The sequence below is a fragment of the Hyperoodon ampullatus genome, assembly GCF_949752795.1.
Source record: "Hyperoodon ampullatus genome assembly, chromosome: 3".
Taxonomy (NCBI): domain Eukaryota; kingdom Metazoa; phylum Chordata; class Mammalia; order Artiodactyla; family Ziphiidae; genus Hyperoodon; species Hyperoodon ampullatus.
Genome location: NC_136916.1, coordinates 164,985,634 through 165,007,396, shown reverse-complemented (window position 1 = coordinate 165,007,396; position 21,763 = coordinate 164,985,634). Strand labels below are relative to the sequence as shown.

Sequence of the window (21,763 nt, the reverse complement as noted above, 5' to 3'; positions counted from 1 at the left end):
TAATTCCACTTAAATGAGTTACCTAGGGAAGTCCAATACATTGAGACAGAATATAGAACGATGGTTGCAGGGTGAATGGGGAGTTACTGTTTAATGGGTGTGAAGTTTCAGTTTTGCAAGATGAAAAGAATTCTGGAAATGGATAGTGGTTATAGTTGTACCACACTATGAATGTACTTAATGACACTGAATTGTAGACTTAAAAATGGTTAAGATGGGGTCTTCCCTGGTGGCACAGTGGTTGAGAATCCGCCTGTCAATGCAGGGAAAACGGGTTCGAGCCCTGGTCTGGCAAGATCCCACATGCCGTGGAGCTACTAAGCCCGTGCGCCACAACTACTGAGCCCATGTGCCACAACTACTGAAGCCTGCACACCTAGAGCCCGTGCTCCACAACAAGAGAAGCCACCTTAATGAGAGGCCTGTGTACCGCAACGAAGAGCAGCCCCCGCTCACTGCAACTAAAAAGAAAGCCCATGTGCAGCAACAAAGACCCAACACAGCCAAAAATGAATAAATAAATTTATTAAAAAAATAAAGTTAAAAAAATGGTTAAGATGGTAAATTTTAGGTTATGTGTAGTTCACCATAATTTTTTTTAAAAAAATGCAATATGTTAAAAATTACTTACATTTGATGCTGGCACTCATGCTTAGTGGAACTGAGCAGTCTACTGCAGCTGAAAGAGAAAAATCAGTTGTTTAATATTATTCTTAATTTTATAAATGACAATAAATATCAAATGTGAAAATCCCCAAAAGTTCCAGAACTTGCACTTCCTTGTTTTGATTTTTATGCTACTTATAGAGATGAAAAATATCTTTGATAAAAAATATACTGGTTGGGATTAACGGCTCATTAGATACTGCAGAAGGAAATACTAGTGAACTTGAAAACACAGCAATATAAATATTCAAAATGAAACAGAGTAAAGACTGGAAAACAAATGTGCAGATCATCACTGACTTAAGCTACCTGTATCACTCACTTAACATACTTGTAACTGGAGTCCCAAAACAAGCTTGAGAAAATAAAAGAGCAAAATTGTAGCACCTACATTATCTGATTTCAAGACTTACTGTAATGCTATAGTGATGACGGCAGTGTGGTATTCTAATAGACAAACAGATCAACAGAACTGAAGAGTAAGTCCAGAAACAGACCCTTGCATATGGTCAATTGTCTCTTAAAAAGTGTCAAGGCAGTTCCATAAGGAAAGTACAATCTCTTCAACAGATAGTACTGCAATATTTAGATATCCATAGGCAAAAAATTGATCCTTATATCATACCATATAAAAAAACTAACCCAAAATGGATTATAAACTAAATGTAGGAGCTAAAACTTATACTTCTAGAAGAAAACACACAAGAAAATCTTAATGACCTAAGATTAGGCAAAGATTTCTTAAACAGGATATGAAAAGGATAAACTATTAAAAATTTGAAAAGCTGGACTTGATTTCACATATAACAAAATATTTTTCTTTAGATTTTTTAATCATTTAAAATATAAACTTCAGAAAACATGAACCAAAATTTAAAAACTTTAGCTCTTCTAATGATAAAATTAAAAAAAAATTAAAAGACACTGGTGAAAAACTGGTGGAATTCAAACAAGGTCTGTATTTAATAGTATTGTGTCAATATTAATTTCCTGGTTTTAATAATTGTATTATAGCTTTGTAAGATTTTGACATCAGGGAAAGCTGGGTGAAGGGTTTCTGTGACATTCTGTACTATTTTTGCAACTTTTCTATAAGCCTAAAGTTATTTCATAATAAAAACTTAAGAAAATGAAAAGACAAGTCACAGACTGGGAGAAAATATTTGCAAAATATGTATCTGACACAGGACCCATATTCATATAAAGAGAACTCTCAAAACTTAATACTAAGAAGACAAACAATCCATTTTTTAAAAATGGGCAAAAGATTTAGATAGATATTTCACCAAAGAAGATACACAGATGGCAAATAAGCACAAGAAAAGTTGCTCAGTGAAAAGGGAACCCCTGTGCACTGTTGGTGGGATTGTAAACTGGTACAATCACTATGGAAAACAGTATGAAGGTTCCTCAAAAAATTAAAAATAGAACTACTATATGATTCAGTAATTCCACTTCTGGGAATTTACCTGAAGGAAATAAAAACAGTAATTAAAAAGCTGGGCTTCCCTGGTGGCGCAGTGGTTGAGAGTCCGCCTGCCAATGTAGGGGACGTGGGTTCGTGCCCGGTCCGGGAAGATCCCACATGCCGCGGAGCGGCTGGGCCCATGAGCCGTGGCCGCTAAGTCTGCGTGTCTGGAGCCTGTGCTCCACAACAGGAGAGGCCACAACAGTGAGAGGCCCGCATACTGCAAAAAAAAAAAAAAAAAAGCTATATGCACTCCAATGTTCACCGCAGCATTATCCACAATAGCCAAGATATGGGAGCAAGCTAAGTGTCTACTGAGAGATGAATGAATAAAGATGTGGTGTACATATACGATGGAATATTAGCCATAAAAAATGAAATCTTGTCTTTTGCTATAACATGAATGGATCTAGAGGGTATTATGAGAAGTGAAATAAGTCAGACAAAAAAGACAAATACTGTATGATCTCACTTATATGTGGAATCTGAAAAACAAAATGAACAAACAAAATGAAAAGACTCAGATACAAAGAGCAAATGAGTGGTTGCCAGAAAGGAGGGAGCTGGGAATGGGGGGCAAAATAGGTGAAGGGGATTAAGAGGTACAAGTCTCCCTTTATAAAATAAATAAGCCATGGATAAGTACTACATCGCATAAGGAATAGGGTCAATAATATTGCAGTTAATTCTTTTTTTTTTTTTTTTTTCGCAGTACGCGGGCCTCTCACTGTTGTTGCCTCTCCCGTTGCGGAGCACAGGCTCCAGACGCGCAGGCTCAGTGGCCATGGCTCACGGGCCCAGCCGCTCTGCGGCATGTGGGATCCTCCCAGACCGGGGCACGAACCTGTGTCCCCTGCATCAGCAGGCACACTCTCAACCACTGTGCCACCAGGGAAGCCCTGCAATTAACTTTTTATGGGGACAGGTGGTTAGTAGACTTGGTGATCATTTCATAATGTATGCAAATGTCAAATCACTATGTAGTACACCTGAAATATTGTATGTCAACTATATTTCAATTAAAAAAAAAGGAAAAAAAGAAGTTGCTCAACATCATTGGACATTAGGGAAATAGAAACTAAAACCTTATGAGATACCATTACATATTCACTAGGACTGCCAATAGGAAGTGTTGGTGAGGATGTGGAAGTGATGGAAATGAAAAATGTCACTCTGGAAAACAGTCTGGCAGTTTCTTATAAAGTTAAACATACACTTACCACATTATGCCACCATTCTACTCCTAGTAAATAAATTTATCCAAGTGAAATGGAAACATACAAAGATTCTATGTGAATGTTTACAGCAGCTTTATTCCTAATTGCCAAAAGTGAGTCAATACAATCCAGATGTCCACCAACTGGTGAAGTGATAAACTAATTGTGGTATATTCATTAAATGGAATACTACTTAGCAATAACAAGGAAGAAATACTGAACGTGGATTAGTTTCAAAAGTGTTAACTAATTGAAATAAGTCAGACCCAAAATGATACATATTGTATAATTCCATTTATATGAAATTCTAGAAGAGGCAAAACTATAGTGAGAGAAAGGAGATCAGTGGTTGCCAGGAACTGGAGGGAAGAGAGTGATTGCAAAGGACTAGGGAGAACATTTTGGGATGAAGAAAATGTTCTATACCAGGAGTCAGTGAACATTCTCTGTAAAGGAACAGAGGGCTAATTCTACAGGCTTTGCAGGGTGATATAGCTTCTGTCACAACTAGTCAACTCTGCCTTTTAGTGTAAAAGCCACCATAGACAATGTGTAAAAGAATGAATGTGACTGTGTTTATTTATGGACGATAGAATTTCAATTTTATGTAATGTTCACATGTTACAAAATATTATTCTTCTGATTTTTTTCAACCATTTAAAAATATAAATAGCACTCTTAGTTCAGGAGCTGTACAAAAACAGGTGGCAGGATGACTTGGCCTGCAAGCTGTAGTTAGCCCATCCTTCTTTTACAGCATGACTGTAGTGGTGATCATAAAAATTTATATATTTTTCAAAAATTTCAACTGTACACTTAAAATTAGTTCATTTTATTATATTTAAGTTACACCTCAATAAAGCTGACAAAAAGAAAAAACTTGTAGTTACCATCTTCTCTGTGTAGCTTCTTCAAATTTGAAAACAAAAGAGAAGATCATAAACTTTTGTTATATTAAGATCAGCATCTAATCGCAAAAATATATTAGGAATAACAGGTAAAATGAAACAACACAGATATTACATTCAAATACAGTTAATAAAAATGGCATTCTGAATTTGCTAGGTATATAGAGTCTGTGGTTGGTATCTTACTACACCAAACACAAACCCATGGGTATATAATGTATTCATTTTTGCTACAGATTTACACTAATTAGAAGTGAAGCTGAGAAGGGTTTAAATGGGTACAGAAAGTTAACATTTGCACGTTTTTACCTTTGGCTGAAAGGATTTTATTATAGTGAACAGCCATGTGATTCTTGACCAGTTGGAGAGTACTCAGTCTGAGAGAGGAGGAGTCAGTGCAAAAAGCTAAAAATTAAAACATATTTAATCATTATATATTTAAAATATAAAAGTCATCATGAGATAAACAAGTTACTGATTATTAAGCTCCTTTTTATAAAATGTTCTGAAGTTTAACCATGGAGATACTGACATTATATCTGTGATGCTGAATATGTCCTAGCTGTCACCTTGCACTGCTAACGAGCTATTCACTACTTTGGTTCAAACCTTTCTAGGAGTAAGTTTTACAAGCCTGAGAGTTTTGGGAAGCGATTGAGAAATATAATCTACCATTACATTTACAAAACTATTTCTTATCGACAGCTCTCAATCTCTTAACTAAAAATGTTTAGCTGCTTGCCTGATGATAAAATAATGTTACCATTATTAACACTTGAATACATGGAGTCTGGGAAATCAAACAAATCCCAAACTCCGAAACTCTAGGCAAAGATTCTATTCTGAGATGCAAACTTCTAATTTTATATCTGAAAACAAAATCTACAAATCGGTTTACTGCATTCTTTTTGAAGTATTAGGACTATCTTAAGACAAGTATAATTACAAAGAAATTGGATGACATTAAACTTTTGTTGTTGTTTTTTTTTTTTTTTAGATGTTGGGGGTAGGAGTTTATTAATTTATTTTTATTTATTTCTGCTGTGTTGGGTCTTCATTTCTATGCGAGGGCTTTCCCCAATTGCGGCGAGCGGGGGCCACTCTTCATCGCGGTGCGCGGGCCTCTCACTATCGCGGCCTCTCGTTGCGGAGCACAGGCTCCAGACGCGCAGGCTCAGTAGTTGTGGCTCACGGGCCTAGTTGTTCCGTAGCATGTGGGATCCTCCCAGACCAGGGCTCGAACCCGTGTCCCCTGCATTAGCAGGCAGACTCTCAACCACTGCGCCACCAGGGAAACCCGGGGACATTAAACATCTTGACCTCCTCTAAACTGTTAAAAGAAATCTTAGAATTAAGCATGTATATATGAGTATAAATGTATAAAATGTAAATGTAGGCATAACTTTTTTAAATATTAAAAAGTTTTTGAGAAGTAATACATGCATGTGGTTAAAAATTATAGCTAAAACGGCATGGAGACATTGAAAAATAAGTGAATTTCCTGCCCTGACCCCTAGTCTCCTCTCCCAGAAGTATACTCTGCTACTTTTTTAATACATCCTTCCAAGGAAATTCTATGCATAATAAAAGTATATACAATAATGATAATCTTGACACTAATACTACAACTACTACTAAAAACATTTATTGAATAGGTACCATGCATATATTGCTCTAAGCTCTTTACCTGTAAAAACTCATTTAGTCATTATTATCACCATTTAATAGACGTGGAAACTGAGGCAGAGAGATGTGAGCAAGGTCTTCAAGGTCACACAGCTGATAAAGGATGCAGTTTAGATGTGAACCAAGGCAACCTCATACTTACAATCACTATTCCTATACCAGCTCTGCACATATATTCTTTAAAAAAAAGTTAGTATACGACGTATTGTTCTTCATCCTGCTTTTCTATATATGTATCTTTTAAAACTAGCTCAAAATTTTTATTTAAAAATTGATTTTCAAAGTTTATGATTCTGGCTCTATGTGTATATAAGCTTTATTACAAAGAAATAAATGAGGTAACAGAAAATGATTCTTCTTTCACATTTGGAGGATCAGTATAAAGGATTTTTCATGTAAATAAGGAAAGAAAGACTTTCAATTAGTATTTTGCCTAAAAACCCAGGCTTAAACATTTTAAGCTATAATTATAAAAATACTTTAAATGTACATTAAAATGTACTTTAAAGGCTTTAAAATGTGAAAACATCTACAGAATACAGATTCCGCTTTCATAGGATCTAGAAGTCCAATTGGATAAAGAGGCCCAGTTGGGTAAGTGTTTGTTCCTGATACAAAATGCATTTTTCAAGGGCTCTTTTCCTCTGCACAGCTTTTCCTTTTCAGTGCTGTGTCTTTAACAATTTGCTAATCACCATTTTAACAAGGAAGGCATGCCTTCAGTCAGGGTAGTCGGCCAGCAAAGAGGACAGCTGGGCTGGAGCTGCAGCAGGGAGCACAAGGTAGCAAGGTCCACATCCAGGGCATGATGGGCTCCTAAATTCTCTAACCTCAAGAATTCCTATAATATGTAATTATAATTGATAATATGAAGTTCAAATATTGATTAAATGAAGTATTTTTCATCATTTTATATAATTTACAAATAAAGGAAACACACTTGGTCAATCTTTTAACAATCTTTTACCATTTTAAGTACCTCACTTACCATTACTTTTGGTGCTCAAGTGTCCTTTAAATAGGCAGGGTGGACCATATCTGGGAAGGACAGAGGTTGCTCTGACTTTTAACAAAAAAACATGAATTAGGATAAATGAAACACAACTTTCACAAAGACACTACTGAACACATAAAAAATAATAAATTTATTTTTACCAAAACTGTTTAAAAATTTTATTCAATCATATTACTAACCAGCAATGATATATCACACAAAAATTCGGTGGCCATAAATAAAAGGCTTTCTCTTTTAAGAAAATAAGTAATTTTCAAAACAGTTGTGCCTTGAGGCTTAAGTTTCACTGGATAAAATGATAAACACATCAATTATGTTATTTGATATATACTGACTTCATTCAGTAAATCACTGACCTACTGGTTTTTAAATGATTTTGAGATAGAACACAACTAGATTTTCAGTTCATACATATGATTTAACTATTTCAGTTAACCATAGGCTGGTCTGTCCTTAAAAATAACTTTAAGTAATCCTCTCACAAAGTAATTTGGTAAATTATAAATTATACGGTATAACATTATTATATATAAGTATATAAAAATGTCAGAATCAGAACTTAATGATTAAAGATGTCTTAAGGTTCATCTAGTCCAACCCACTTACCCTCTTGCTTGGATTCTATCTAAACATCTTATATTCATAAATTTATTTATTCATTCATTCATTTATTCATGGCTGTGTTGAGTCTTCGTTGCTGCCCGTGGGCTTTCTCTAGTTGTGGCGAGTGGGGGCTACTCTTTGTTGCAGTGCGTGGGCTTCTCACTGCTGTGGCTTCTCTTGTTGCAGAGCACGGACTCTAGGCACCCGGGATTCAGAAGTTGTGGCACGGGGGCTCAGCAGTTGTGGCTTGTGAGCTCTAGAGCGCAGGCTAAGTAGTTGTAGCCCATGGGGTTAGCTGCTCCGCAGCATGTGGGATCTTCCCCAACCAGGGCTCGAACCCGTGTCCCCTGCACTGGCAGGTGGATTCTTAACCACTGAACCACCAGGGAAGTCCCTAAACATCTTATATTTAAAAGCACCTCTAGGGCTTCCCTGGTGGCGCAGTGGTTGAGAGTCTGCCTGCCGATGCAGGGGACTCAGGTTCGTGCCCCGGTCCGGGAGGATCCCACATGCCGCGGAGCGGCTGGGCCCGTGAGCCATGGCTGCTGAGCCTGCGCGTCCGGAGCCTGTGCTCCGCAACGGGAGAGGCCACAACAGTGAGAGGCCCGCATACCGCAAAAAAAAAATAAAAAATAAATAAAATAAAAGCACCTCCAGTGATGGAAAACTCACTGTGTCCCCTAAAGTCAGTGTCTCATGTTTCAGACCAGATAGGCTGTCAGAAAACTAGATATATACTTTATCACAAAATAACTTCTCTCCCGAAAAAGTGACTGTGTTTTGAGGGGTAATCTCCAAGATAGGAAGGCTGAGTTACAGAGTTTCATGGAATTTAACATGCAAAATATAGTATCCCAAGACATGTTTTAAGTGGGTAAAATGGCCAGTCTGCTATCAGGTGGGCTTTTATAAGCTATAAAGGTATGGGGAAGGCACAAAGTCTGGAAGAAATATGATGTTTGAAAATAGAAAAAGAGGTATCGAGATAGTAGAACTAAAATCCAGGATCAGAGAACAAAGCCTGCCAGAACAGACTAAAACAAAAAAAAATCTGAGATCAGAATACCCAAGAAGCTCCTTCTACATCATAGGCCAGAGAGCCAGAAGGAAAAATATTAACTTATTTAGGACAAGAGAAGTCAAGGTGATACCACTTGAGCTGGTAATGAAAACAGTCATGAAATTAGCATAGTTTTTGCCTGGAGAGACTAAACATAAAAAGAGCAAACTAACCAACAAACTCTCAAGCAAACCTTATTTCTCCAGAGGGAAAAAAGTGTTGACTTTTTCCTTGCCCAGAATCCAATGCCCCTTTATCTGGAAACAGGACCTCAACCTGCTTGGGGAACCACTCCTCCCCTCTCTTAGCCCAGCTGGTTCAAGTGGAGCCCACTGCTCAGAGGTGGGCATATCACCCCAAACTGGCCAGTAATGTTGACTGAATCAGGAGTGACTATGTGACCCAAGTCCAGCCAATGAGACATAATCATGGGACTTTTACTGGAACTCTTAGGAAATACCTAGAACATAAATAAGCCTGGCACTACTGGTGGCCATCTTGCACAACACAATGGGAACCTGTCTGAGAACGCAGCCTACACAGAGGAAAGTGTAACCAAGACCAAATGAGATCCCTGGCAACATCGCCTGAGTATCGGGATCTAACCATGTTTGAAGCTCTACCCTCCCTAGCCTATTCGTACATGAACTCAAAAAATCCTATTTTAGCTTAAGCCAGCTTGAGTTGGGCTTCTTCACTTGTAGTCCAATGCTAACTTACTGAATACTGCTAACTGTGCCTGGCACTGTTCTAAGCACTTTGTGGAAACAAATTCACTTAATCCTTACAACAATCCTATGAGAGGTACTATCATTATCCCCACTTTATAGATGAAGCACAAAGAGGTAAAGCATGTAATTTCCCCAAGATTACACAACTACTATGTGACAGATTTCAGGTCTGAACCTAGGCAGTCTGGCTTCTGAGTCAACCATTACACCATCTTGATCAATATAAATTGCTTAGGACTCAAACCATGCTCCAAGCTACTATATCAAATGAAACAGGCTAAGAAGTATGTAGTTTATTCCCTGTATGCAGTTTATTCCCTCCAAATTCCTTTCTAATGTATGTGTTTCCCTTCAGTTCACAGAAAAAGAGAAAGCAGGTATATCTAGAGAAGTTAGAGAGCACAATGTCAGAGAGAATAAATGACAAAAGATAAATAAATTATAACGTTGGATGTCTTAATATTTTGTGCTCTTGAAAGCATCAAAAGTAACCTCTTAATGAAATCAAAGAAATTTAGAAAGTGCAATACTTTCAGTTAAAATTAAGTATTTTAGCTCTGGCTAAAATTACGTATGGTTTCCTATTAATAATTATGGTATAGGAGAACTGACTACCCTAGATCTCTGTTGAATAATACATTTTGCTTAAAAACTCAAAATAAAAAACGTTTGATACTATTATATAATGTCCTAAAAATGAAGCTAATTAAATTGGGTAAGTTATAAAAATAGAAACCTTTTTACATTCTGACATGAGCCTGACTTTAAAAATAATTTAATTAATAGATACTGACACTTACTAAGTCTTACTAAGTCTATTATATTCTAAATTTTACATATTTTCCCATGCTCCCACTTCTACCACGGGGTAGTTAAGTAAAACAATGGCTCTAGGGTTTCACATTCATTACACCTGGATTCAAAGCCTGTTGTGCCACTTAACTGTGACCTTAGCAAGTTACTTATGATCTTTTAGTTTCTTCACTGTAAAATGAGAATACCTATGTACAAGATGTTCTGTGGATTAAAAAACGTTAACTTGGGAATAGTTTCTGGTACACAGCATGAGTAATGTTAGCCTGTGTGGTAAAACTTCTGAAAACCATTAACAGCACTTTCGTTTGCTTTTTCTGGAACTTAGGTGGCAAGGTGTCAGAGTATACCGGTTTGGTGATCAATGAATAGTTATCTCCTACATTTAGAACAGCACTTATTTTGATCAATGATTACATAATAGAGGTGCACTTGTATTCAAAGCAAGACTTGTTGCAAGGAACCATCCCGCAGCTTGGTTTAAAGGTACAGTTTAAAATAGATAAGAACACTGAATTGGGAGAAGAGGTCTGAAGATTGCCTTATCTGCCTCGCTCAGAAAGTGTGAAGATGAAGATTATTTGGACTGGGCTGACTCCTAGAGATTTAAAGCTATATGGCTCCAATTGTTCCACAGGGATGTCCATTTTATTTTTTTATTTTTTATTTTATTTTATTTTTTTTTGGCGGTACGCGGGCCTCTCACTGTTGTGGCCTCTCCCGTTGCGGAGCACAGGCTCTGGACGCGCAGGCTCAGCGGCCGTGGCTCACAGGCCCAGCCGCTCCGCGGCATGTGGGATCCTCCCGGACCGGGGCATGAAGCCGCGTCCCCTGCATAGGCAGGCGGACTCTCAACCACTGCGCCACCAGGGAAACCCAGGGATGTCCATTTTAACCCAGAGTATTCAGTCAAGGGCAGGTATACATAGTGACTATGGATTAGTCCTTTGCTCCTAAAACTGTAGCCAACAACGCTGCATCATTTGGAAGCTTATTAGAAATGCAAAATCTCAGCCCACCCCCCCATCAGACTTATTGAATCATAACCAGCATTTTAGCAAGATTCCTAGGTGATTCCTATTCGCACTAAAGTTAGAGAATCCCTGGGTTACTCAATGGTGTGTTTTTTTGCGGGGCGGCGGGAACGGGGTTACAGTGTGAAGGACTTTGTATTTACTGAGTACTTACAATGTGCCAGGAGCTTTGTATGTATAATCCGCATTTAATCCTCAAGATTAAATGGGTGTTTTTTACCCACTTAATGTAAAAAAAAAAATCCATGGGTGTTTTTACCATCACCCATGGTTCGAGATGAGGAAACTGAGGCTCACCCCTCGGGAGTGCAGCGGGGCTTAATTTTGGGCCCAGAGAGGTCTGACTCCAAAGACCACATTTGATTCCTCTGCCTCCGACCCCGAATTCAGGGGACAGGGCCTCCTGGAGTCAGGGTAACAAATTCTGAGCAAGAAATGGACCTGTGAACCCCGCAAGAAGGGCTTCATCCCGGGCGAGAGGCCTGGGCAGCTCGGGGCAACACTCGGGTCAACACCGGCGACTAAGCAGGGGTCAGGGAGCGCCCAGCGTGCGGCCTCGACCCGCGCGGCCCCTTACCCGGACCCCAGACCCGAGGGTCGGAGAGCGGGTCGACGCGAGATGGCGGTCGCCAGCGACAACTGCCCTTTACCTCTCCGGCTGCCATCCATGCTTAGATCCTCTTGCAGCCGCCGTGGGGACACGCTGGGTCCCCTTTGGTCCTTCCCGGGTCCGGGCCAGCCCCCGCAGCAGACGTTTGGCGAGAAAGACCCCGCGGGCGACCGCAGGAGCTGGAGACTGACGCAAGGCGGGTTGCTAAGTGCGGGTTCCAAGGCGCCGAGATTGTGACGTCACGGCGCAGGGACGTGTGCTCCCGCGGCCCCGCAGCCCCGCCCCCCGCCGCAGAGGATGCTAGGGTGGACGGACTGGGCGGGGAAAGAGCCCCAAGGGCCAGTCTGTTCCTCTGGATCTCTGCCAGTAGTCCACAGAGCGGCTGCCAGTCAGGAGTCGAACCACCAGCACCTGGCAGGCCTCATCCCTGCGGGAAGAGCGGGAAGAGATGGTAGTCTCATCTGGCATCCATGTCCTTTGGGCCCCAGAAGGAAGTCAAACGCAATTGTTGGTTGAGGTCAGGGTAACATTTAACCAGCTCCAAATAATTAAATTTCCAAGTAGTACGTGAACATTTGGATTAGTGAAAATCCTGGGGATGAAAAACATCTACATATTTATATCTTAATTCTTAACCCCAATAATCAGTTTGCATTTCCTTTCTGCTTACTGAGCTTCCTCCATCCTCTTCCACCACCACCCTCCGCCTTTTTTATCTTAAGGCACCAATGTGTTTTCCTTTATGATGGAAGAGAGTTGCAGCATGAACAAGGCATTGATTTATCCGTGACTTTGAACAATTTGTTTAATTTTGAAGCAGTTACTTTTGAATCCTTGGAAATAAGAACAGAATGGGGCGTGGAGCATGGTAATGTGCTGCTTCTCAGCAGCAGCTCTACTGACATTTTGGGCTGGATTCATAATTCTTTGTTGGGGGGTGGCTGTCCTGTGCACTGTAAGATGTTTAGCAGCATCCTTGGCCTCTATGCACTGCATGCCAGTAGCAACCCACCCACTCCACCCCTGGTTGTGACAAAAAATGTCTCCAGCTGTTGCCAAAGTTCCCCTGAGAGGCAAAATCGCACACACACACACACACACACACACACACACGCAAACACACGCCCCCAACCTCTGCTGTAATGGAAGAAGTACTGGCTTTGGAGTCAGATATGTAGAACTTAATTGTGAGTTTTTTGCCACAGTTAGTTCCTAAATTTCTTGAATTAGTTTCCAAACCTCTCCAAGCTTCAAGCCCCTCTTTTCTAAGATGTAAGAGATGCTACTAACTTTGTAGTTGTAAGGATTAACACATACAGTGCCTGGCAAAATGAGATGTTCAGAAAATAAAAGTTTTCTCTCTTCTAAGACTTTTGTCTCGGAAGAACTTGGGTATCAGGAAATTCAGGCATAAGGGAGTAAGTCAGGAACACTATGAAAAGGAAAGGGGAATAAGCCAGAAATTCATCTGAACTCCTGATTCTCTAAGGCTCTAGGGAAAGGAGAAAATTAGATTCAAAATCTGAGAAATATGGAAGTGTGTGTGATGGTTCTGTGGCCCCCAACAGCAGAAGTCATTTAGAAGGGTGCAGGGGTAGAGAGTCAGATGTTACCCAGAGAACAAAAACACTCTTGCCTACCTACTCATTAATGCTTGAAATCCCTGTCTAAAAACATGAAACCTTTTATTCCACTACTAGCATCTGGAAAATATCTTGCATATAATAGGCCTCCAGTAAGCATTTGTTAGATTGAATTAGAACCAAAACATAAAGGGCAAACGCCCCTGGGAGAAGCAACACAGTGACTTGACTCACACAAAGGTGATGCCAGCTTCTCTTGTGAAAGTAGATTTTGGGTATCAAAGTAAATTTTAGTTTCAGATAGGAAAGAGGCTCCACGATTAATCGAGGACAGCAAAGTGAGAGAGGTTCTGAAGACTATATTGCTTGCTATCCACCTTCAACTGAAGCCATCCTCATTTCATTATTTTTCTTTTAAGTATTTTATTCCAATTCTTTCAAGAAGTGGACAATAGGGTCTTTTTCTCTCCAATTTTAGCAGAGAACATATTATCATAAGTGCAATTTAATTTGTCCTTGGCCTTCACTCTACATGTATAAAGAAGAGAGAGAAGATCCTTTCTGGTTGCTGTTCCCAGGAGATAACCCATGATCATAGGTAGATGCATGCAGCTAATATGGGCTTACTGTAGATTTAGCTTCCAGGAACACACTTCCACTGGGGAATCACCATCAGCTGCAATAGTCTTGGAGAATAGACATTCCTGAAGACCTTTTGTTGAGTATTTAAACATGAATTTCTCACTGTTAAGAAATCATTCCAATGGTACATTTTTGTTATTGATATCTGGAGGCTTGTATCTGTATTTTAGAAGGAAAACAATTTTCTCCCTTAATGCATTGCTATGTTTACTTTTATTATTGAGTTTCTTCTTTTTGTCTTAGCTTGTCAGCTCAAAACTAAGACTTGTGCTCAGTTGCAATAACTATTCATAGCTTATTTTTCTATTTATCTCTTTAATTCCCTTTATTAGGCAGGTGGCTTTTCTACTCTTATTTAATGGTTTAATCAAGCCTATTTTTTAAAGCATTAAACATGAGGTTTATTTTAAGTGCGAGTCCACTGTATGTTATACTGACAGTAGATACAGGGCCAGAATAAGTTTGTAAATATTCATACATGTGTAAAAAAGACTGCAACTTACACATACTTTCTTTACTTGATTGAAAGACTTCTTATGGTACATAAAATGCTTTCTGTAGTTGATCTGAGCTTTGTTCACACTGAAGTGAGTTGTATCCAGGTTTTCTAAGCTCAAGACTGCTCAATTGCTGCTACCGCCACCGTTGGTTTGTTTTCTTTCAGGATCAAGGTGGATACTTTCATATAAAATCTTATTTTTAATTCCTTCTCTGGCAAGTCTTTCCTGGATTCTTAGCTTTGCATAATTATACCTACAATGGAACCAGCATCCTAAAGTCACCAAGATAAATCCTCCTACTCCAACATCACGTGATCTTCTAATTCTACTGGTTAATAAAAAATGTCCAAAGCCAGCCTCAACAGATCCTAATGAACCATATAATATCGAATCCCGTGCATAGGGAATGTTTTCAACATCTAAAATTCGTAGGAGCTTAAACGGCTTCCCCTCCCCGGGCTCCCCGGGCTCCAGCACAGCCACCATGGGGACGGTCAGCACCTTTGCCCCTAATCAAGCCTATTTTTAATTAGATGAGTTTGAAGCCCTTTGGAAATGAGGATATAAATAAAATAAACTATGTATTATTACATACCATAATATATAGCCTAATACATATACTATATAGTTCGTTTATTCTATTTTATTATATATTATTTTAAAACATATTGTATTATTACATTTACATTTAATCTATATCTTTATAGAGTACCATTACTTGCATAATTCAGAGGATTCCTGGAATTTATATTTGTCTGCTTGGCTATGCTCAGTATCATCAGTGAAAATTATCCAGTAAATGCAGTGAAAGCACCAAGAGATAAAGGCCAAGATAATCTTTTCCCATTCAATGGCTAATTATGAACATATTTTCATCTTTAAAGTCCCTGAAGGACAAAAATGAAGGACTTTTTTTAGGGAATATTTTTTAAGGTGTACCTATTAGGGCAGAGAAAAGAAATGAAATTAAATGATGAATGTGCCCTATATGTTGGCCCCAGTCTCCAAACAAAATCCCTTAGGTTTTGGTGGAAACCTTGGAAATTTGAGCTATTGACTATTTCTCAGTCATTCTCCAATCAAAATACTGTAGCTATTCATTCATCTAATAAGTAAATGAGAAAATGGAACTTCAGAGCTTGGCGGTATTAGCATGTTATGAAGTAATGGATTAATTTGCTGTTTGTCACTAGAGGGGGCTTTAGGAAAGTTTTAAGCTGCATCTCTATGAGGAAGACAATCAAGCCATAGGAGGCAATATTAACTTACAAATCTTACTCAAGGAGTGTAAGGAGTGAAAAGCATTTTGAAACGTGACTTCAAGGTAGAGCTTCTCCAATAATAGTTAGTGACATATATACCGAGTTCTTTCTTGAGCACAGGAAGAAATTACTGTATTATCTGAAGGCCTTTCATGAATAAAAAAATCTTCATCATTGTCAACCTATAACTTGAGTTTTCTTAATTTTATTGTTAAAGCTGGAGAGAACAGTAATGACCATAATTCTCTATAAAGCAACATGTGCTTAACAGATAGAAAAAAAGGACAGATAGACCAAAAAAGTGATAATAGGATAAACTGATCCCAAATGACCATTTTGAGTTCTCATAAGAAAAAGAACTCTGATATCTGAACACAAATATCATCTTGTCCATAGAAATCTATCAGAGCTGTAACACCACAGAGTTCACTGCACCTTTACGCACCATTCTACACTTTATTTTCATTTTTCCTATATTTTAAAAGAGCACAAAATTATGACTCTGGAGGTAGCTTAGTTGGCCTCTTGTTTCTTGAAAAGAATCACTCATATCGTGACCCTTTGGAAAGGCTGCCAGAATTGCAGATATTAAGCCGGCTAGTAACTGTAATAGTCTTCCACAGATCCAATTTCTCCCCAGCTGTGTTTCTCAAATCTTTTTGTCCAATTAAAAGAAGAAGTCTCTGTGAACAGAACTTAAACATCCTATGGTTACTAAGTAACCTGTCCCTATAGCTTAAGAGAGCATTGTATCTATTTTTCCACTGCCAATCAGTTGCCCACAATGTATCTGGGTGGAGGCTCAGACTGAAGTTTTGATGTTCTCCACCTAATGCATTCTCTGTTTACAAGTGGCTTCACCGTTAAAAAGAAAGCAAAGCAAAAAACATAACCGAGCTGTTAGTTTATCCTGATATTATTTCTTTCAGTTAAAAAAATAGAGTTTGGAGTTTTAACAATTAGTGGATTTCTGGGAAGTTGCAATAAAACTCCTATAGGTGCATCTATGAATAGCAAATAGCCACATAAAATTAGTTAAAAAAACCCTGAGTTTGTAAGCCACCAATGAAAACCATCCTTTTTTAATGCCCTACCTAGTTTTCCTAAGGGATTCAATCTCCACTCCAGACAAAATGAAGGACAGAAATGAAGGATATTCGGGAATGTTTAAATTTAGATTGCATTAATTATTTCTTTATAATTTTGAGCAAATAAGCTTAGACAATGGAGATGGGGATGGGTTACTGACCCCGTCAGACATGCTCAATCTCTGACTTGCTTGGCTGAAATGTAAGGTTTCTCTTACCTTCCTTGAGTCCTTCCATTTCCTGGTCTGCAAACAATAGTTCAGTGTTCATTGTGTTTCGTGTTTTAAAACAAAAATCGAAATTCTCCAACATTATGAATGTATATGTAATGAAACAGCTTCTTATTATATAACATTGTGTCCACTGAAGTTTATACCCATAGGCAACTTTACATTAAAGAAAAACATTATGAATCAAGAAATGAATACAGGAGACCTTTCCCACAGTGAGGCCACAGTCTAGAAACTTTGGTCATGGGCTGGGACAGAAAGATTTCCTCTGTTGTAAAGATTTCCTTTACAACATGCAGAGTGGATCCTTACATAAGATAACTGGACATATAAGGTAGAATAAGTGATGCACTGAGCCTTATTAATTTACTTTCTAAACAAGGCTGGCAGTAAACAAATATTTTTCTTTGTATGTCAGAGAATGGGGGTGCTGGAAGGATGCCAGTAATCACCAAGCCAAAAGCTTCATCTTGCAGAAAAGCCTGCTAGAGCCCAGAGCACGTAATTAGCCCACGCAACTCAGCTTTCTGACTCCGGATTTAGTGCTCATTCCACTAAATCAAGAAACAGGCAGATAACCAGACAATTATCTCAGTGACATTTCATTATGTATGTTTGCTCTTTTATGCATGTACTACCTAAAACAATGGAAAATTTCTTTTATTGTGCAATCATGAACGCATAAATGGAAAAGGTAAATGAGAATTTGTTTAAGTCCTTTGTCTTAGGCAAACCTGTACTTAAGCTGTCTGAGAGAAATGCAAATATGTATATTTTAAAGTCATACATTTTTCTAAAAGACCAGCATATATGAGTCTTCCAAAGTGAGCGTGAGCCCAGCTGAGCCCAGTTTTCTCCTACCCTGGAGATGTTTACTTTACCATAACCCGGAGATAATCTGTCATTCACATGGAATTTGGGATCATTTTTCATTGGAGAATTCACCCCTCAGAAGGGGTAGCTTTTCTTTTACAAGGATGGCGGAAAAGAATAACATTCATGACTCTCCCTGTAAACTAAAAACTGCCATACATTATTTCAACTAATATTAATGAGCACCTACTATGTTCAAGACCCGTACTCTTTTTTTTTTTTTTTTTTTTTTTTTTTTTTGCAGTACGGGGGCCTCTCACTATTGTGGCCTCTCCCGTTGAGGAGCACAGGCTCCGGACGCGCAGGCTCAGCCGCCATGGCTCACGGGCCCAGCCGCTCCGCGGCATGTGGGATCTTCCCGGACCGGGGCACGAACCCGTGTCCCCTGCATCGGCAGGCGGACTCTCAACCACTGCGCCACCAGGGAAGCCCCAAGGCCCGTGCTCGTCAGCTCACATTTCCCCCCTTAGAGCCTACGGGACACAACCTTACCTTCTCCAGGTCATTTGCAACCCCTTCAGTGATCCTCTGGGTTTTACCTGCTTTGAACAGAATCACTGAAAGCTGGACATCTACAGGGCTATGATAAAGTGTCAGGTAACATAGAATAGCCATTAAATGTGTGTTGGAATCTACTTACTTTTGAGTCCTGGGTCTGCTGTTTCTTGGCTCTGCAACCTTGACCAAGGGCTGCATGTCTTCATCTGCAAAATAACAATAATAGTGTCTACTTCATGTGATTGTTGTGAGAATGACACAAGATAATATAATAGCCTTCCACAGTGCCTGGGTGCCATAATTTAGGTTCCCCCAGAAGCAGACCCTGAGGCATATATTCAAGTACAGGTAGTTTATTTAGGAGGTCATCCAGTAAACACCAGTAGGGGGGTACATAAGTGATACGAGAAGGGAAGGAAGCCATAAAGAGATGCTATCAAGCAAGTGGACAAGGAACTCTGTGAAACAGTACAGAACACCTCAGAGTTATCCTCCCCAAAGGTCGGGGAGCTGGGGTATTTATCCATCACCTATTGTCAGTCTTTGTCTAAGGGCTACTGGCAGTGTGTGGTTAATTCCCCATAGGCGGGTAAGGTGGGTTTCAGTATTCAGAGAAAGCTCTAGGCAATAAGGTGCAGGTGCTGACTGTTGAAGTTGGGATTGGCGTTCAAGGAAGTGGCAAGAGCTGAGGACTGACGGTAGCCATTCAACACATTTACTCTCTTTATTTTTATTCTTTTTATTTTTTTATTTTATTATTATTTTTTGCAATACGCGGGCCTCTCACTGTTGTGACCTCTCCCGTTGTGGAGCACAGGCTCCGGACACGCAGGCTCAGTGGTCATGGCTCACGGGCCCATGTGGGATCTTCCCGGACCGGGGCACGAACCCGCGCCCCCGCATCGGCAGGCAGACTCAACCACTGCGCCACCAGGAAAGCCCCTCTTTTTGTTTTTAAATGTTATTATTATTAAGTGACTTATTACTTTCTTTTCAAATTGAATATGCATGGCACAAAGAAGGCATTTGTTATGAACACCTGTTATGTGTGTCTGCCCAGCATCCTTTCCCTTTTCTTCCGATGGGAAATGCATCCCTTGTCCTTTGGGTAATACTGTTTTGATCTTCTCTCTTTCCCAGGCCCCTCTCTTCTCCTGCCCCTCTGTTATCACAGGAAGGGGGAATGTGACCCTGGTCTGGCTGGAATACATCCAGCCAGCTAGCTTCAGGGATTGATTCAAAGGTGGGTGTGGAACCCTAGTCAGCATCCCATCTGATCAGTGTCCTCGCTAGGACTTAGCTGCTAGAGCTGTTGGTATTGATTCTTTCTGCTGGGTCTGCTCAGCTGGGTAGAGTTCTGGGTTGCTGACAGCTATGTTGCTTCATTTGGAAAGCATATGTGTAACAGATAAAGAGATAGAGAAGGGTGGTATGGGGGGGGGAGAGAGAGAGAGACTGTGAAGACATCATTTGAGCCCCCAAATACAGCTCTGGTTGAAGTATTGAGTATCTGAACTGGTCTTCAAGTTATATGAGCCAATAAATTCTTTGCTGTCACTTGCAATGAGTGAGTCCTAGCAGAGCATTTAATACGTATTTGTAGCATTTCGTGCTCTAAAATGCTAAGACTTATCTTTTAATATGTCATGTTAAGTGTAAATTCCCAAGTAATTGTGAAAGCTGCTTAGCAAGATGTTGGAGACAGGTGTGTACTGACAGTATCTTTATATTCCAGAATATTCTTCCCCTCATTTGAGGTTTTAGCATTTCATGTCTCAGTCACATCATTAACTAACTTTTTAAAAAATAAATTTATTTATTTATTATTATTATTTTTTATTTTTGGCTGTGTTGGGTCTCCGTTACTGCACGTGGGCTTTCTCTAGTTGCGGTGAGCGGGGGCTACTCTTTGTTGCAGTGCGCAGGTTTCTCATTGTCGTGGCTTCTCTTGTTGCAGAGCACAGACTCTAGGCGTGCAGGCTTCAGTAGTTGTAGCACGTGGGCTCAGTAGTTGTGGCTCACGTGCTCTAGAGCACAGGCTCAGTAGTAGTGGTACAGGGGCTTAATTGCTCCGTGGCATGTGGGATCTTCCCGGGCCAGGGCTCGAACCTGTGTCCCATGTATTGGCAGGCAGATTCTTAACCACTGCACCACCAGGGAAGCCCCATTAACCAACTTTGAATTGACCCAGGAGAAAGTTATTTCACTCTTGAGCACATGAAGAAGAAAGTCTCAGTTTGAGACTAGTGTGCTTTTAGCTCCTCTCACCTTTGCTAATCTCTCTTTCTAACAAGTACTGAAGCTCTAGCTCAGGCCATAGCATTTGAGGGAATCGTTTTTTGCCTTTGTTGTGCTTATGGCAATTACTACCATCCTTCCAATTATAATTGAGGTATTAGTTTTCTTTAAAAATGTTTAACTTAAAAAGTGAGTAAGTTCAAAGGGAAACTATAAAGTAAATAATAGTATGATGGTGTAACAATATGGCAAAAGTCGTGGGTGGCACTTAAAAGACTGAAATGTGGGAATTTGAGGGAAGCATTGGCTTATTATAAGGTATCCCTGCTTCCATAGGGAAAAGAGAAAGGCTAGATAGACAAGGATCCATTCAGATTTGCATAGGCTAATTCTCTGATGTGATTTTTTTTTTTTTTTTTTTTTTTTTTTTTTGTGGTACGCGGGCCTCTCACTGTTGTGGCCTCTCCCGTTGCGGAGCACAGGCTCCGGATGCACAGGCTCAGCAGCCATGGCTCACGGGCCCAGCCGCTCCGCGGTATATGGGATCCTCCCAGACCGGGGCACGAACCCGTATCCCCTGCATCGGCAGGCGGACTCTCAACCACTGCGCCACCAGGGAGGCCCTCTGATGTGATTTTGATTAAAGGACACAATTGGCTTATTGGGGAGTTTCAACTCATTTGAGGGTAAAAACATAGAAGAATTTTATTTTTTCCCGTCACTGTTTTCTCCTGTGCTCTAATGAAGTCCCTTCCCCACTGGGTCACAGGGGATCTTAAAGACACTTTGGCCTGATTCTTTAGCTTTTTGTCATTTTTGGTAATTAAGAGCACGTTCAGTTTTGAAGACTCAGTTCTGCTTTTTAAATAAATTGTAACCTTTTGTCAGATCTAAGGCTCTTCTCTTCCCCTTTCCTAGAACTGGCTAGACTGGGGGCTCCAGGGGCTGGTACTGGAGGTGCACTTGCAATGAGTGAGTCCTAAGAGAGCATTTAATACGTATTTGTAGCATTTTGTGCTCAAAATGCTATCAGCTTTT

General features: G+C 39.8%; 2 protein-coding genes across 2 annotated transcripts in view; both read right to left on the bottom strand.

Annotated features, from left to right (window-relative positions):
- The window catches only part of SPATA7 (spermatogenesis associated 7), a gene marked incomplete at its 5' end in the record, with an annotated part of 37,524 nt that extends 25,654 nt beyond the window's left edge, over positions 1–11,870 (bottom strand). Inside the window, 4 exons of the mRNA XM_079699511.1 lie at positions 632–679; positions 4,569–4,664; positions 6,934–7,008; positions 11,852–11,870. Of these exons, the coding sequence (XP_079555637.1) occupies positions 632–679; positions 4,569–4,664; positions 6,934–7,008; positions 11,852–11,870 (238 nt within the window). The remainder of the gene's footprint in view (positions 1–631; positions 680–4,568; positions 4,665–6,933; positions 7,009–11,851) is intronic.
- A 2,789-nt stretch (positions 11,871–14,659) lies between these two features.
- On the bottom strand, positions 14,660–15,022 carry LOC307050807 (cytochrome c oxidase assembly protein COX20, mitochondrial-like; the record flags this gene model as incomplete). The annotated part of the gene is made up of 1 exon (XM_079701069.1): positions 14,660–15,022. One exon carries the CDS (start codon positions 15,020–15,022, stop codon positions 14,660–14,662), a length of 363 nt encoding a protein of 120 aa, XP_079557195.1.
- Between the last annotated feature and the right edge of the window lie 6,741 nt (positions 15,023–21,763).